At 41.1% G+C, this 16,557-nt stretch overlaps 1 protein-coding gene across 4 annotated transcripts in view; it reads left to right on the plus strand.

Annotated features, from left to right (window-relative positions):
- PSMA6 (proteasome 20S subunit alpha 6) overlaps positions 1-16,557 on the plus strand; it is a 33,796-nt gene that overhangs the window by 8,163 nt on the left and 9,076 nt on the right. For 2 of the 4 annotated variants that reach the window (XM_007464825.1, XM_007464822.1), the window contains exon 1: positions 3,230-3,455. The exons of 1 other annotated variant lie outside the window; for it this stretch is intronic. Coding sequence is in view for 1 of the 3 variants with exons in the window: in XM_007464822.1 (XP_007464884.1) it covers positions 3,380-3,455 (76 nt within the window). In the remaining 2 variants the exon portion in view is untranslated. Of the gene's footprint in view, positions 1-3,229; positions 3,504-16,557 lie in introns of those variants that run through there. One more of the 4 variants, XM_007464824.1, reaches the window with a different exon arrangement.

Genomic DNA, 16,557 nt, shown 5'->3' on the forward strand with positions numbered 1-16,557 from the left:
GATTACCAATATTTGACGCTTTTGACCTACAGAAATGGTCATTTCATTTGGTTCAGGCTAATAAAAGATGTAAGTTGTATGCACTAGGCATATAGGGGAAAAGAGGCAGATTGGTGGACCTGAGCTTCTTAGATGACGAGATGGGAATGAGTGTCCTTACAGGAGGAACAGGAGTGCGGGGGAAGGGGAGAGCCTGAGGAGGATATCAGGTAGTGCTTCTCAAAGCTGTGCTGTGGAATGTAGCCCTGCAATGGAAATAGGAGGATGAAGTGGAAGACAAGGCTGAAAAGATAGGTACGAGGCCAGCTAAGCTCAAGGCTGAATTTGATTCAGGAGCTCAAAGAAATCTGGGCAGAGAAGCAACCCAATGAGATCTTGCTCAAGAAAACGATTCCAAGAATGTGGATCAACAAGAAGAGATGCTACTGTGCCAGACCAGGCAAACTGGAAAAGGGGTCTTAATCCAGACAGTGGCAGTGGGAGTGAAAAGCAGATGGAGTTACCCCATAGGAATAATCAAGAGGATTTGGTGACTGACTGGACAGGAAGGCAACTATCACAGCCGTTTAATGAGTGCTTATTATGTGCTAGGTATTTTGTTTAACACCTCACTTTCTTGCCTTCTCTCATTTAATCCTCACAACAGCACCCATAAAGTGGATCTTACCCAAATTTAACAGATAAGGAGATCCAGACTTAGGGAGGTTGCATAAGGTCACATATCTCGTAACTGTCACAAATGGGATTTAAATTCAGGTTTAAATAGAAAGGGATGCACTCCTAATCCCTATGTTGTAAGGGATTCATTCATTCTACTAATATTTATTGAGCACTTAATACATGCTAGGTATTGTTCAAGCTGCCTGAACTATACCAGTGAACAAAACAAAGATTCTTGCCCTCATGGAACCTGGGTTGGGGGAGGAGAGACAATAAACAGTGAACAAAATTATGAATTATACAACAGAAAAGAGGAGAGCAGAATAAGAAGGATCAAGACTACATGGGGGGCTTCCTGGTGGCGCAGTGGTTAAGAATCTGCCTGGCAATGCAGGGCACACGGGTTCGAGCCCTGGTCCGGGAAGATCCCACATGCCGCAGAGCAAATAAGCCCACGTGCCACAACTACTGAGCCTGCGCTCTAGAGCCCGCGAGCCAAACTACTGAGCCCTCGCACCACAAGTACTTAAGCATGAGTGCCTAGAGCCCGTGCTCCGCAACAAGAAGCCACTGCAACGAGAAGCCCGCGCACCACAACGAAGAGTAGCCCCCGCTCGCCACGACTAGAGAAAGCTTGCGCACAGCAACGAAGACCCAAGGCAGCCAAAAATATATATAATAATAAATAATAGTAATAATTTTTTAAAAGCTTGTGTTAAAAAAAGACTACAGGGGGACAGAATAGGAAGTTTTGGGGAACTGAAGGCTGCTGCAGGGTTTTGGCTCTGAGGACTTGGAAAGTGTGGTATGAGGGACAGGAACTGGCTTGGGAGAAAAGAGATGGAATGAGGTGTTCTGTTTTATTTTATTGATTGATTTTTGGCTGAGTTGGGTCTTCGTTGCTGCGCGCGGGCTTTCTCTAGTTGCGGCGAGCGGGGTCTACTCTTCGTTGTGCGCGGGCTTCTCATTGCGGTGGCTTCTCTTGTTGGCAGAGCTCGGTGTCTAGGCGCGCGGGCTTCAGCAGTTGTGGTGCACGGGCTTAGTTGCTCCGCGGCATGTGGGATCTTCCCAGACCAGGTCTCAAACCTGTGTCCCATGCACAGACAGGCGGATTCTTAACCACTCTGTCACCAGGGAAGCCCCGGGTGTTCTGTTTTAAACATGCTGGGTTTTGAGGTACCATGTGTCTCAATGTGAAAAATGTCATATATGCCATTAGAGAAGACTCAGCACCAGAGAAGGATCCAGCTAGAGACCTAGTTTTGAGGAAATATCAGCATGGGGGGGGGGGGCTGTTGAATGAGTTCACCCTCCAAGCAGCCTTACAGTGAACTCATTTTATCTATGACTCTTCAGGTAAACTGTAGGAATTACAGTTTAGGAGGCTTGCTCAGTGTCTGAGAAAAAAAAAAGTACTCAAAAGGTCAGGAGGAGTTGGTGCTGAGGATAGGGACCTAAACCAGAAGCAAGGGACAACTTTTATCAGTACACTTGGGAATCAGCTAGAGCTGGAAAGTACCCTGTGTGCCAGAGATGATGTCTGCACTTAGTATTTTCTTAATCGAGTTTCAGTTTTGAATTTTCTTTTTCAGTAATGAAATAGAAGTTTATTTTTTAAAAAACACTCTTGAGAAATCGGAACTTCCATAACAAACTCCTTAGGAGGCTCTTACCAAATTTTTTCTTTTAAATGGAAAGTGAGTTTAAGAGAAAATACATTTAAGAGGTAAGAATCCCTACTTCAGTATTCATTACAGCTGGTATTGAAGTGCCAGAAATCTTGGTATACCTGGCCTTCCTGGCGCACAAACTACTGGGCAGAGGGGGCGGGCGACACTAGCTTAACATCTGTTTTGCATTTTATATTCACTAAATAGGAGCGAGCGTGCCTTGAGGTATGTCAAAATAGGCACATTTTACAGTTCCAAAAGCCACCTGCTGTTCTCCGGAGCTACCTCGCCTGCTTGGGAATTATTCTCATTAGTTCATCTAACGCCGGCCTGCTATGAGCCTTTCCCTTCGGTTCTTGTTCATTATCAATCAAGCCTACTGATTCCTGTATTATACCTATATTTCAACCCCAGTTCCACTTTTAAGACAAAACTGTCGGGGGCTGTTGGCCAAAGGAAGATCTTGCCTGGCCAGAAAACTCTGCTCTGGAGTGGCTAGCAGAACACGCTCCCTTCTGTATCTGAAATTAACGGCTGCTGCGGGAGCAGCTGCAATCCATTTATTTCTCCCTCTAGTAGCAGGAAGCAAAGTGGTTGGGTAAAGAGGTTAGAAGAACGCCAGCAAGCCAGAGCCAGGCTGGATATACAGGTGCCAAAACTAACGAGAGACTTGTTAAATACGCGATCCCACAGACAGGCAACTCCTGGCCCCGGAAAGCTTTTTTGTTCTTGCTATAGTCAATTCATTCTCTAGATGAAAGCTCTGTAAACCGCCTCAACGAGAACTTCACCAACCATTGTAAAGCCGCCCACACACGGGCATGCGCACATCGAAAGCCTTTGGTCCGCTCTCCCCACCCTCCACCAGGGGCGGGGCCTTCGAGTTCTCAGGCGCGCGGGAACTGACGCTAGAATCGTGACTTCGGGGCGCAAGAACGGATGAAGCCCGCCAGTGCCCCGGAAGCAGTCGCTGCAACTTCCGGAGGGGCTTGTACGCCTGGTGCGGGAGCTACGGGGCCCCAGGATTGTGCTTGGAGTAGTGGTGCACCATGTCCCGTGGCTCCAGCGCTGGTTTTGACCGCCACATTACTATTTTTTCCCCCGAGGGCCGGCTCTACCAAGTAGGTGAGTGAACTGGGTTTGCCTTTGGCCCACTCGAATTGCTCTGTCATGGTACGGCCTAGAGCAGGAAGCCGCGGCCGGAGTTTAGTCCCGGGCTGAAGCATGGCCGCAGCTGGGAGGGGAGGAGGGCCGAGGCCAGGTCGAGTCCCGTGATGTTCCCACCGATATCTGCAGGCAGAGATGGGAGCCCGAAGGCTGAAGGCCTCGGGCTCTCCAGGGCAAGCGGCCGCACTGCCTGGACACTGTAAAGCGTTAAGGAAGGTAGGGCTGTTTGATGTGAGTGGGCCCAACGTCTGTAATCCTTTAATGGGTAATTGGTTCCTTGACCTTCCAATTAAAACGTCCCCCCTCCGTTTTCGTTTGCAGCATGGACTTCCTGGTCTGGTTAATCGCGTAGGCATTCAGATCCTTCTGTGTGCCAGACGCTGTGCTGGTCCTGGGTGATGCAAAGATGTCATACCCTCACCTATACTGAAACTCACAGCTTAAAGCGAGTGACAGATACGTAAACAAACGGATGAAAAGAAAAATAAAAAGCGCCAAATTACAAATACCTACAGAGTTCAGGACATCTTTGAAAAACTGGTGGACAGGATGAGTGGCTGTCAGTTCTAGAGCTGCTCTTGAAACTAGCACTTCTCTTAACCCACATCTGTTTGAATGCTACTATAGTTTAAAAGCTGGTTCTGAATTGTAGATGATGTATGGTGAACCAGCTGTTTCCTGAACAGCTTCAACGGAAATAAACCCCAAAGTAGTTATTCAGTATAGTAATATATTTTGTTGGATCGAAAAGGTGTCAGGGTTTAGGTAATGATTATGACCCCGGACCCTTAACCCCTTGCCCTAGAGAATTCAGTATCAGGAGAACCTGATTTACAACTGGCCGGTGATGGTTTCATATTTTGAATGAATTTAGCACCTCAGTGTCTTGGCGAGGACAGTGATAAAATCGTCTGTGCTTGGAAATCATAAGGAGAGAGTTGGCTTATAAATGAGGTTCTCTTCACCTGTAAATTTTAGAAATAAAGATAACTTGGAATGAAAGCAGTCTACTATATGGCTCCATACTGGATATAACGTAGCAAGAAACAACATCATATTGGTTAATTCAGTAACCCCTTAACTCATCCCCAATTGAAAAATATGACCTAAGATAGAATAGAGATGATAACTATCTTCAAGGAAGTTTCATTTTTAAAGTTTCATTCCTGAGTTTTAAAGACTTTTTCTGTATTAGACTATGCTTTGAATGTTCTGTTTCATGGTTTTTAATATGCGAAGAGGAAAAGTCACTTAGACCTACACTTTGCTTTTGTATACTATATTGTGAAATGTAGCCATAAAGCATAGGCTTTAACGCTTCCCAGATTTGGTGAGTAGAGAGGCTGAATATAGTGTCATTTTAATGGTTTTAAAAGATTCAGAATAGAACATGTAGTTCAAAACAAGTTAAATATCTAGACAGAATAATGTTAAGCTCTGTCTTGTTGTATAACACACTCCCTCTGCTACGCAGGGCACTAATTAGACATTGCTAGGAAAAGGAAAGTGAAAGAATAGTTAGTATGAGCAAGCAGTGTAGTGGTGAAGAGTTCAGGCCCTGGAGCCATAGCTGGATTCAAATTCCTGCTCTCCTCCATACTAGCTCACCTGGGCAAGTGATAGAACTTTAGCCTTAGTTTCTGTTTGCAAAGTTGGCCTAATAATTCCTTCCTTATATGGTTGTTTTGAGGATTAAATAAAATGATACATGTAGAGTGCTTAGCACAGTATTAAGTCCTCAGTAAATGTTATTTTTTGTTTGATTCTTTGGCTTATTTTATGTCTATTAAATTAGTAGCTCTATTTTCTTCTTTCATTGTCCATCCATGCTTGATTCTCTAGTGAAATATATGTACATTGTCATAATGTTGTAAGTACTGTTTATTAGTTTATAAACTTTAGAGTCTGCCAAAGACAAAACGTATAAGAATTATAAAGTGCAAATTGTTTACCATAACAGTGGAAAAATAATATAAGAAAAATGGAGAGATGACAAGGGAAGGGAAAGATTAATGGAAAGGCGAGTATGCTCCTCATCTTCCGTAGCTGGGGTTCAAAAGATAAATGTAGTCTAACGTTGGTAAATTTAAAAAAATAGAGGTATAAATTTAAAGTTACAATGCTAACTATAATCATAAATAAACTGTTGGCAGTGTTTGTTCCCAAGGAGTAGAGAGAAAGATTTTTGATTGTTACCTGTGCCTTGAAAATTTTCTCTCAATGAATGTATTGAAGGGGTAGTGTGTGTGTGTGTGTGTGTGTGTGTGTGTGTGTGTGTGTGTGTAGAAAAATTGTAGCGCTATATACAGAGCACTTATCAGTGGGGAAACGAAGGCCCATAAGCCTGACTACTTTCAGGCCTCTCTCCTGCTTGCAGGTCTTTTGCTGGATATGCCTGGCAAGGGAGGTAGGAGCAGTCACTTGAATTTGCCTGCCAGATGAAAGTGAGCACAGCTTGGTTGCTTCTAAGAAGGGAGCATGCTGATAAGGAAAGGAAAGAAATGGTCTGGTAGAGACAGACTGGAGAGGACAGTTTTCTATTCTGGAAGTGGTACTGTGTACTGAAGCCAGGATTCCTGGGGAGTCCTTGCTCCACACCAACTAGGAAAACTTTATACATATGTAAAATAGAGATAATAATTCCACTTACCTTATAGGTCTCTAAGGATGAGCTAATAGATGTAAATGAGCTAATAGATGTAAAGTACTGAGTGTCTGTCACATAGTAAGTGCTCAGTAAAATGTTTCTGTGAGGGATGCTGTCAGGAAGAAACAAGTGGCTGATAAAAATGGAATCAGGGCTTCCCTGGTGGCGCAGTGGTTGAGAGTCCGCCTGCCGATGCAGGGGACGCGGGTTCGTGCCCCGGTCCGGGAGGATCCCACCTGCTGCGGAGTGGCTGGGCCCGTGGGCCATGGCCGCTGAGCCTGCGCGTCCGGAGCCTGTGCTCCGCAACGGGAGAGGCCACAACAGTGAGAGGCCCGCGTACCGCAAAAAGAGAGGCCCGCGTACCGCAAAAAAAAAAAAAAATGGAATCAGGAGTTTCACAAATAAATGGATTGAGGAGTATTTACTGTTTGCTTCTTTTGCTGTTAAAAAAAAAATTCTTGTTTTAAAGTAGTGTTTCTCAACCCAGACTTCTCATGACCTCTTGAATCTGATATGAAATTAAATGTGTATATGTATACATACATGTATATATATTCATAAATACATACATATTAAAACTACACAAAAATAATGGGATCAAACACTGCTATGTTTTCAACCTCATATCGTCCCCCGCCCCCCGACACACACACAAACGCCAAGATTTCTAATGACCCCATCTGCTTGAACATCACCATTTTCAGGAGTGTAATATTTGGAGGCACTGTGAAATGAGACACACTTCATGCTTAAGTTACAAGGTTAGGGAAGGACAGAATGGCAGTTTCAAAAAATCTTAACAAAAAGTTTCTAGTCGTACAGCATTCAAATTGAATGTAGACATATCCTGCAGAATATCTGCCTTTCCCCAGTAGAACATCTCTTATTTTTTTGATAACCAAACTTTGAAGAATGTATGGACCATACATTATTTTTCCAGCCCATGTTTATATGGGAAAAAAATCATATTTTCCAAAATTCAGTACAGGTTTTCGTTTTTTAAACGTCTATTTATTTTTTTCCCAGTCTTGTAAGATAGAAGTCTGGTAGGCTTAGGGTCACATAGGCTGAAAATTAAGGTGTCATTAGGGCTTCATTCTCTTTTTTTTTTTAATTTTAGATTTGTGTTTTATTGGGGTAACATTGGCTTATAACATTAAGTTTCATGTGTACAACATTTCTGTTTCTATTTCCGTATACCCTACATCATGCTGAGCACCAAAAATTTAGTTTCCATCTCAGTACAGCATTTTAGACAAAATTATGGGTGGGATAAATCTTGAGTTACGTTCCTATAATGGGCAGAATTTCAGAATCACCTGTAGATGCTTCGAAATGAGCATCCATAAATGGGATGTGCATCGCTGTTGTCGCTAGCATCACACTGAGCAGCTCATACTGTGAGCCATTGTCGGGCATTGTGTGCTTGTCCTGAACATTTTGTCACAGTACCTTTTATTTAGCCCCTGTTTTTTCCTAGTGTTATACGAATGAGTCCTGGAAAAGCTGGGAAAGTGTTGAGGAAGATTGTAGAGGAGGAAGCAGAGTGTGTGAGAGATTACTGTGGAAAAGAGGTCTCTAATATAAACAGCTTTATTAACCATTTCATTTGTAATCAAGGAAGCAGTTTTCATTCTAACCTGTTTGTTGTTAGGTTGAACCTTGTGAAACTGCTGGTGTTTGACTGGTTTTTACCTATAAAAATAGCTCTTTCGTGTGGTTCAATCTAATACATATATAATAGGTAATTTACTATGTATTTAAGTTACTAATTAAGAAATTTAATATGTAACTTAAATCCATTATAATCTTTCCCATTTAAAATAATAAATTCATTATAGTTTTTCCCATTTAAAAAATAAGAAATGGGCTATCATTTTCCTGCATAATCTTGGACATTCAGTAACAGATTACTGAGATTAACATAATAGTGCTTGCTAGTTTTGTAAGTTTCTGAAATTTTATCCAAAAACACAAATCTTTAGTAATGGAGATAAAGTGTTTAATTATTATTTCTGACATGTGAATTCTCACTTTTAAAAACTAAACATGCCTTTTAAATGCTGCCTATGAACTATTTTCTCTTAATTGGGCTTCATGCTCACCTCTGCTATAAACTGTGACATTACTTTTTACTCTCCCAGAGTTCCTTTAGAAGATACCTTTTAGTTATTGTCTCTAGATTCTTTACTTGGCAGTTTCATTTTTGTGGAAATTATTGTAACATACATATTTTATGGTGGTATTATTTAAATTAAAATTGTTTTAATTAAAAATTTTTTTTAATTGAGGTATATTTGGCGAACAATATCATATAAGTTTCAGGTGTACAGCATGGTAATTCACAATTTTTAAAGGTTATACCCCATTTATAGTTATTATAAAATATTGGCTATATTCCATGTGCTGTACAATATGTGTTTTTGTAGCTTATTTATTTTATGCTGGTGGTAGTGTTATAATGGGGATTCATTTACACAAAATTTTATTGAAAATTACAGTGCAGTGCACCATGGTAAGTACTAAAAAATCTGTGCAAAAAAGGGTACTTTTGGAAGTGACACTCACAGGGAGAGCCAGGAAAGTTTCCTCAGAGAATATAAATTGATCTACATGGAGATTAGATAAGGAAATTCAGGGAGACCAGTGTATTGGTAAGTCAGTGTGGTTGGAGCAGACATTGATAACTGGAAGAGTAGATTGCAGCAAAATTTTGAAGAGATTTGGATGCCATGCTAGAGTTTGGACTTTGTCCCATAGGTTTTGGACATAGCCGGCAGAAATCTTTAAGAACGACAAAATTATTAAGTAAAATAGAAGAGTTGAGTGTAGAACTAGAGTAGAAAGGGACAGATGACAGGAAGACCACTTTGGAGAGGCTTGTTCAGTAATCCATATAAGCCCTAATGAGTGAACTAAGGTATTGAGAGAGAAAGGCTGGAGAAGGGGAGATTCTTGAGTTTTATTTTTTTATTTTTTAGTTTTTTTGCGGTACACGGGCCTCTCACGGTTGTGTCCCCTCCCATTGTGGAGCACAGGCTCCGGACGCGCAGGCTCAGCGGCCATGGCTCACGGGCCCAGCCGCTCCGCGGCATGTGGGATCTTCCCGGACCGGGGCACGAACCCGAGTCCCCTGCATCGGCAGGCGGACTCTCAACCATTGCGCCACCAGGGAATCCCTTGAGTTTTATTTTTAAAAATTTTATTATGGAAAATTTCAAACCAAAGTAGGTAGAATAATACAGTGACCCACATGTATCCATAATCCAGCTTCAGCGGTTGTCAGCATTTTATCAATCTTGTTTTCCCATATACTTTTCCCATCTCTGCTGGACTATTTTAAAGCAAATCCTAGATACGAGTGGACATTTCTCTGATGAGGCAGAAGTGAAGAGTCAGAAATGGTACCCAGCTTGAAAACTTGAGTGGTTAGTAATTTGAGATAAGGACTATAAAAAAAGGAGGTTTATAGAGAAGAGGAGTTTAATTTCAGACATGCCTGTGGGAGAAATAGGCATTTGCAAATGTGGGTTCAGAGCTAAAGATGACATAGTGGTGATTATATAGGATAAAATCATCTAGCGATAGGGAGAAATGATAGAATTCTGGGGGATACCAGTATTTAAGGAGTCAGCTGAGGAGTTGGAAGCAGTGAAGGAGACTGGAAAGTAGGAGATGAAAAGCAGGAATTATATATATATATATACATATGTATATGTGTGTGTGTGTGTGTGTGTGTGTGTGTGTGTGTGTGTATATATATATATGTATATATATATTTATTGGCCGCGCAACACAGCATGTGGGATCCTAGTTCCCTGCCAGGGATGGAACCTGTGCCCCCTGTGGTGGAAGCATGGAGTCTCAACCATTGGCCACCAGGGAAGTCCAGGAATGATATTCTTTTTTTTTTTTTTTTAATTAATTTTTTGGCTGTGTAGGGTCTTCGTTGCAGTGCGAGGGCTACTCAGTGCGGTGGCTTCTCTTGTTGCGGAGCACAGGCTCTCGGCCACGTGGGCTTCGGTAGTTGCAGCACGCAGGCTTAGTAGTTTTGGCTCACGGGCTCCAGAACGTAGGCTCAGCAGTTGTGGCGCACGGGCTTAGTTGCTCCGCGGCACGTGTGATCTTCCCGGACCAGGGCTCGAACCTGTGTCCCCTGTATTGGCAGGTGGATTAACCACTGTGCCACCAGGGAAGTCCCAGGAATGATGTTCTTAACTAAGAACTTTAAATTAAATTAAAAATTTAGTTCCTTCATTGCACTAGCCATATTTGAAGTGCTCAGTAGCCACATGTGGCTAATGGCTATTATATTGGACAGTGCAAATATAGAACACTGCCATCACCACAGAAAGTTCTGCTGGACAGCACTACTCTATATAGAGAGGGAGAGAGGACTAGGACTCCTTTAATGAATCCTGGCTAATTCATAGGCACATTGTCCATTGAGAAACATTTTCTGTGTGTAAAAAAAAATTTTTTTTTGTGGGACAAAATTTTATTATATGGTGAGGGCTGTAGCTCTTTCTTTTGTGGCCTTTTATCTTTTGCATTATTTAAGCAGATCATATAAGTAATGCACATGAGTGAAACCAGCTGGTGAGATAGGAGGAGGAGTGATGGGAACTGTGAAAAACTGCAAAACACATGCCAGCCCTAGATGATTTTTCCTCTGCAGGACAGTTGCTATGTGGGAATGAGGGTCAAGAGATACCAGAATTTTTTTTTCTAAGAAAAACTAAACCCTGCTTTTATTTTATCAGACTTCTGGTTAATTAAAATCTTTCTAGAAAACTGTATATTCTAAACCAGTTTGAGTAAGCTGGATTGGGTCCATGGCCAACCTTTGACTTAGTGTCTGCTGGTTGCAAGTGTAATTTTAAAGTTCCTTGGTTCCTGCTTTCTTTGACTATCCATTTTGGTGGTGGAGGGGGAAGTACACATTTGAAAATGCTAAAATTACTGGTGAGATAGGAAATACTATGGGAATTCAGAGAAAGGGTTGAAGAGTCCCTTCTAGGACAATCAGAGAAAGTGTCCATGGGAAATGGAAGAGGCTTGAGGGGAAGGGCAGGCATTGGCTAGGTGGAAGGAAGTAAGAGTGATAGGGCAGTCCAGAGAGGACCTGAAGCAGCAGGCATGGGTGTGGGAAGGGTCAAGGTCTCCAAGCAAAAAGTATAGTGTAAGAGGAGAGATGGTAAAAATTGCAAACTAATAGCCCTGTATAACCATAGATGGAATACTTTTTAGGCCAGAATTGTGTTCTGAACAATCAGGTAATAACATAGCAAGGAGTTGAAAATGTGGAACTGAAATCAGGTGAGATCAAGGATGGTGACCCAGATATATATCTGTATAAAAGTGATTGTCCCTAATGTTTCTTTATTTCTATAATATGTATAGTGATAACTCTTCTTTTATTCCTGGTAACTGGTCATTTGTATTCTCTTATATTCTTAGTTAGTCTGGCTAGAGGTTTGTATGAGTTTCCTGTGGCTGCTGTAACAAATCACCACAAACTTGGAGGCTTAACACAACAGAATTTATTCTCTCACAGTTCTGGAGGCCCGAAGTCTGAAATCTATATCACCGGACCAACATCCAGCTGTCGAGCAGGGCCATGCTCTCTCTAGAGGCTCTAGGGAAGAATGCATTCCTTGTCTCGTCCACTTCAAGAGGCTGCCAGCATTTCTTGGCTTGCAGCTGCATCACTCTGATCTTCAAGACCAGCATTTTCAAATCTGTCTGCTCCCTCTTCATAGCACCTTCTCCTCTGTGTGTATAAAGTTTCCCTCTGTCTCTTAATAGGAATGCATTTAGGGCCCACCAGGATAATCTCCCCATCTCAAGATTAACTTAATCACATGTGCAAAGATTTCTCTCTCTCTCTCTCTCTCTCTCTTTTTTTTTTTTTTTGGCTATATATGGTAGTATTTGCAGGTTCCAGGGATTAGGACGTGGATATCATTTGGGGACCGTTTTTCAACATACCAAAAGGCTTATAATTTTGTTGTTTTTTGGGGGGTTTTGGTTTGGCCGCACCTTGCGGTACGTGAGATCTTAGTTCCCTGACCAGGGATTGAACCCATGCCCTCTGCATTGGGAGTGCTGAGTCTTAACCACTGGACTGCCAGGGAAGTCCTGTTGGTTTATTGTTTTTTGTTCAAAGAATCAATTTTTGACTTTGCTCATGTTCTCTTTTTTGTCTATTTCATTGATTTCTGATCTTTATTATTTCTTTTCTTCTAATCTGGGTTTACTTTGCCCTTTTCGAGCTTCTTAAAGTGGAAACTTAGGTTTGCAGTGTAGGACTGAGGGCCCCAACTACCTTCTGGCTGTTCACCAGAGGCCACCGGTGGTTCTTGCCCCATAGCTACTTATCATGCCAGCAGGAAGAATCTCAAGAGTGAGTCTGCTAGCAAGGTGGAGTCTATATAATGTAATCAGTAGAGTGCCATCCCATCACCTTTGCCATATTTAGTTTGTTAGAAGGAAGTTAAGAGATCTTGCCCATACTCGGAAGGGGATTACACAGAGATGTGAATACCAGGAGGCAGGTATTGTGGAGGGGAGGCCACCTTAGGATCTGTCCACCATAGCAGTAAAATTCCTTCTGAACACTTTTAGCTGCATCCTACAAGTTTTGATACATTTTTATTACCATTCAGTTCAAAATATTTAAAAATGTCCCTGGTGATTACTTCTTTGATGCATGGATTATTTAGAAGTGTGGTTTTAAATTTTCAAATTTAAAATTTTCCCTAAGTATAGGGATTTCAGCACTTTAAAAATTGAGACTTGTTTTATGGCCTAACATATGGTCTGTCTTGGTAAATGTACCATGTACTGTTAATACCATGTGCCTGTATATTTTTCAGTTATTGCCAATAGTATTCTACAGATGACACCTAGGTCAGGGTGGTTGATGGTGTAGTTCATATCATGTATGTCTACTTTTTTGGTGTTTGTTTCTAGCGGTTGCTGAGTGCCAGTGTTAAAATCTTTAACTGGGTGGGATTGTCCATTTCTTTTTTTAATTTGGTCAATCTTCCTTTCATGTATTTTGAAGTAGTCTTAAAAGGTGTGTATACATTTATGAGTGTTATGTCTTCTTATGAATTGATTCTTCTATCATTTTGAAATGTTCCTCTTTATTTCTGATACTATTTGTCTTGAAGTCTACTTTATCTGATATTAATATAGTCCCTCCAACTTTCTGATGCTTACTTTTACATGGTATACGTTTTTTCATCCATTTATTAAAGTGTGTCTCCAGTAGGCAGCATATATTTGAGTCTTGCATTTCTATCCATTCTGACAGTTTCTGCTTTTTTTTTAATCTTAGTTTTTTTATTTGAATTTTATGTATTCATTTATTTTTTATACAGCAGGTTCTTATTAGTTATCTGTTTTATACATAATAGTGTATGTATGTCAATCCCAATCTCCCAATTCATCCCACCACCACCACTCCCCCTCTCCGCTTTTCCCGCTTGGTGTCCATACATTTGTTCTCTACATCTGTCAGTTTCTTTTAATTGGAGTATTTCATCCATTAGCATTTATTTGTTTATTTATTTATTTATGACTGCGTTGGGTCTTCGTTGCTGCACACGGGCTTTCTCTAGTTGGGGTGAGTGGGGGCTATTCGTTGTTGCGGTGTGCAGGCTTCTCATTGTGGTGGCTTTTCTTGTTGCGGAGCATGGCCTCTAGGCTCACGGGCTTCAGTAGTTGTGGCACGTGGGCTCAGTAGTTGTGGCGCACAGGCTTAGTTGCTCCACAGCATGTGGGATCCTCCTGGACCAGGGCTTGAACCCGTGTCCCCTGCATTGGCAGGCAGATTCTTAACCACTGTGCCACCAGGGAAGTCCCCTCACCCATTAGCATTTAATGCAGTTGTTGACATGGTTAGATTTAAATTTACTTCTTTTAATTTATTTCTGTTTGTCTTTGTTTTGTTTGTTTATTTGTTCCCCAGTACCTCCTCCCTTGCCTCCTTTTCAATTATTTGAACAGTTTTTAGAATTTCATTTTAATCTATTAGCCTTTTGGCTACTTCTTAGCATCCTTTAGTGTTGTTCTAAGGATTATAATATACATGCTTAACTCTTCCCAGTCTTAGAGTTAATATTTCTCATTTCACATAAAATGTGCAAGCCTTGAAACATTGAAAGTCCATTTACTCCCTTTCTTTTTTATAAGTAATACATGTACGTATTTCATAAACTCCACAAATGTAACTTTTGTTAAGTATTTATATATATATAAATAAAATATATCTATTTATTTATTTATTTTTAGCTGTGTTGGGTCTTCATTGTTGCGCTAGGGCTTTTCTCTAGTTGGGGCAAGTGGGGGCTACTCTTCATTGCAGTGTGTGGGCTTCTCATTATGGTGGTTTCTCTTGTTGCAGAGCATGGGCTCTAGGCACATGGGCTTCCGTAGTTGTGGCATGCGGGCTCAGTAGTTGTGGCTTGTGGGCTCTAGAGCACAGGCTCAGTAGTTGTGGTGCACGGGCTTAGTTGCTCTGCAGCATGTGGGATCTTCCCCGACCAGGGCTTGAACACGTGTCTCCTGCATTGGCAGGTGGATTCTTAACCACTGCGCCACCAGGGAAGCCCTTCTTAGGTATTTTTAAAGAATTAAAGAGAGTAAAATACTCTTTTATATTTATCCAGATATTTACCATTTTTTGATGTTCTTCATTTCTAAAGATTGGAGTTTTCTTTTGGTATCATTGTCCTTCAGCCTGAAGAACTTCTTTTAGTGTTTTTGTTGCAAGTCTGAAAGTATCTTTATTTTACTTTCATTCTTGAAGGATGTTTTTGTTGGATATAGAATTCTGAATTGATGATTTTTCTTTCCACACGTTAAGGATGTTCCACTGTCTTCAGGTGCAATCATGGAATTCAAATCATTGTTCTCTTGTGTATAATCTGTTGTTTTTCTCTGTTTTTCAAAATTTTCTCTGCTTTTGGTTTTCAGGAATTTGACTATAATGAGCTCACAGGTGTGGTTTTCTTTGTATTTATCCTGCTTGGAGTTTGCTGGTTCTTCAGTATGAAATTTTATGTCTTTGCCAAATTTGGAGCATTTTAGCCATTATTTCTAAAAAATTTTTTTTGGTGGCGGGGGGCGGTCTCGTGCTTTCCGTATGGGACTCCAGTTACACACATTATACCTTTTGATGTTGACCCACAGACTTGTTTGTTAAATCTGTTTTCTCTTGTTTAAAATTGGGTAGGGAATTCCCGGGTGGTCCAGTGGTTAGGACTCTGTGCTTCCACTGCAGGGGGCTCAGGTTCAGTCCCTGGTCTGGGAACTAAGATCCTGCATGCTGTGCAGCACGGCCAAAAAAAGAGGGATAGTTTGATTGATTTTCATGTATCTCCATTCTGCAGTTAAGTTCACTTGGTGAATTTTTAAATTTCAGATATTGTATTTTTCAGTTCTGTAATTTCTATTTGGTTCTTTTGTAATTTACTGAGATTTCTTATTTCATCTTGAATATTTTTCATTATGTCATTGAACATAGTTTTAATAACTTTGCCTGCTAATACAACATCTGGGTCATCTCAGGGTTGGTCTCTTCTAAGTAGATCATGTTTAACTATGTTTGGTTTGGTTTGGTTTGGTTTCTTTTTTGGTATGTTGAGTAATTCTGGATTATATCCTGGGCATTTGTGAATGTTAGGTTGTGAAGACTGGATTCTATTATATTCCTCCGAAGAGCGTTAATTTGTTCTAGCAGGCGGTTAATTTGGGTGGCAGCTTAAATCTCAGTTCTTTTATCCTAGCTAGGCTGCTTGGAGTCTGTCTTTTGCGTGTGTGGTTATGGAATCAGCTAGAGATTTGGGCAACATAGAAGTTGGGGCTCTCCCTCTCTGGCTCTCTCCTTTCTCTTCCTCATTTTCCAGCAGCTGTGGTTACTCCCCCAAGCTGTTCTCTAGCTCTTCAGGCCAAAAAGACGGAGTTTTCTGTGGGTGTTTACCCCTGACTGGGACCTGCATGCAAGCTTAAGTCATGAAAATGGGGAGCTCACCCCAGTCCATTGCCGTCTTCAAGCGTTGCCTCCCTCTTTGGAATCTGCCTCTTTTGGCCTCTTTCTGGTGTCTTTGGGTAGTTTTGTCTAGAGTTTATAGTTTATCTGTGGAGGGTTGATCTGGTAGAGGCTTTATTGACCATATGAGAAACAGAACTGAGAAGCATTATGAAACATTATATTTTAGAAGTTGTTTGTGGTGTAATGGGATGGTAAAAACAAGCTGTTGTAATTAGCTAGTTAAATGTAAGTTAGATCTGAGGATTTTCTTTGAGGTGATTTTTCTAGTCTTTTTACTCTTTTGTTCTCTTCAATATGTGGCCACTTAGAAATATTTGACAAAAGATTTTTTTTTTTTTTTTTTTTTTTTT

Source organism: Lipotes vexillifer, unplaced genomic scaffold, assembly GCF_000442215.2.
Source record: "Lipotes vexillifer unplaced genomic scaffold, Lipotes_vexillifer_v1.1 scaffold324, whole genome shotgun sequence".
In the NCBI taxonomy this organism is placed as follows: domain Eukaryota; kingdom Metazoa; phylum Chordata; class Mammalia; order Artiodactyla; family Lipotidae; genus Lipotes; species Lipotes vexillifer.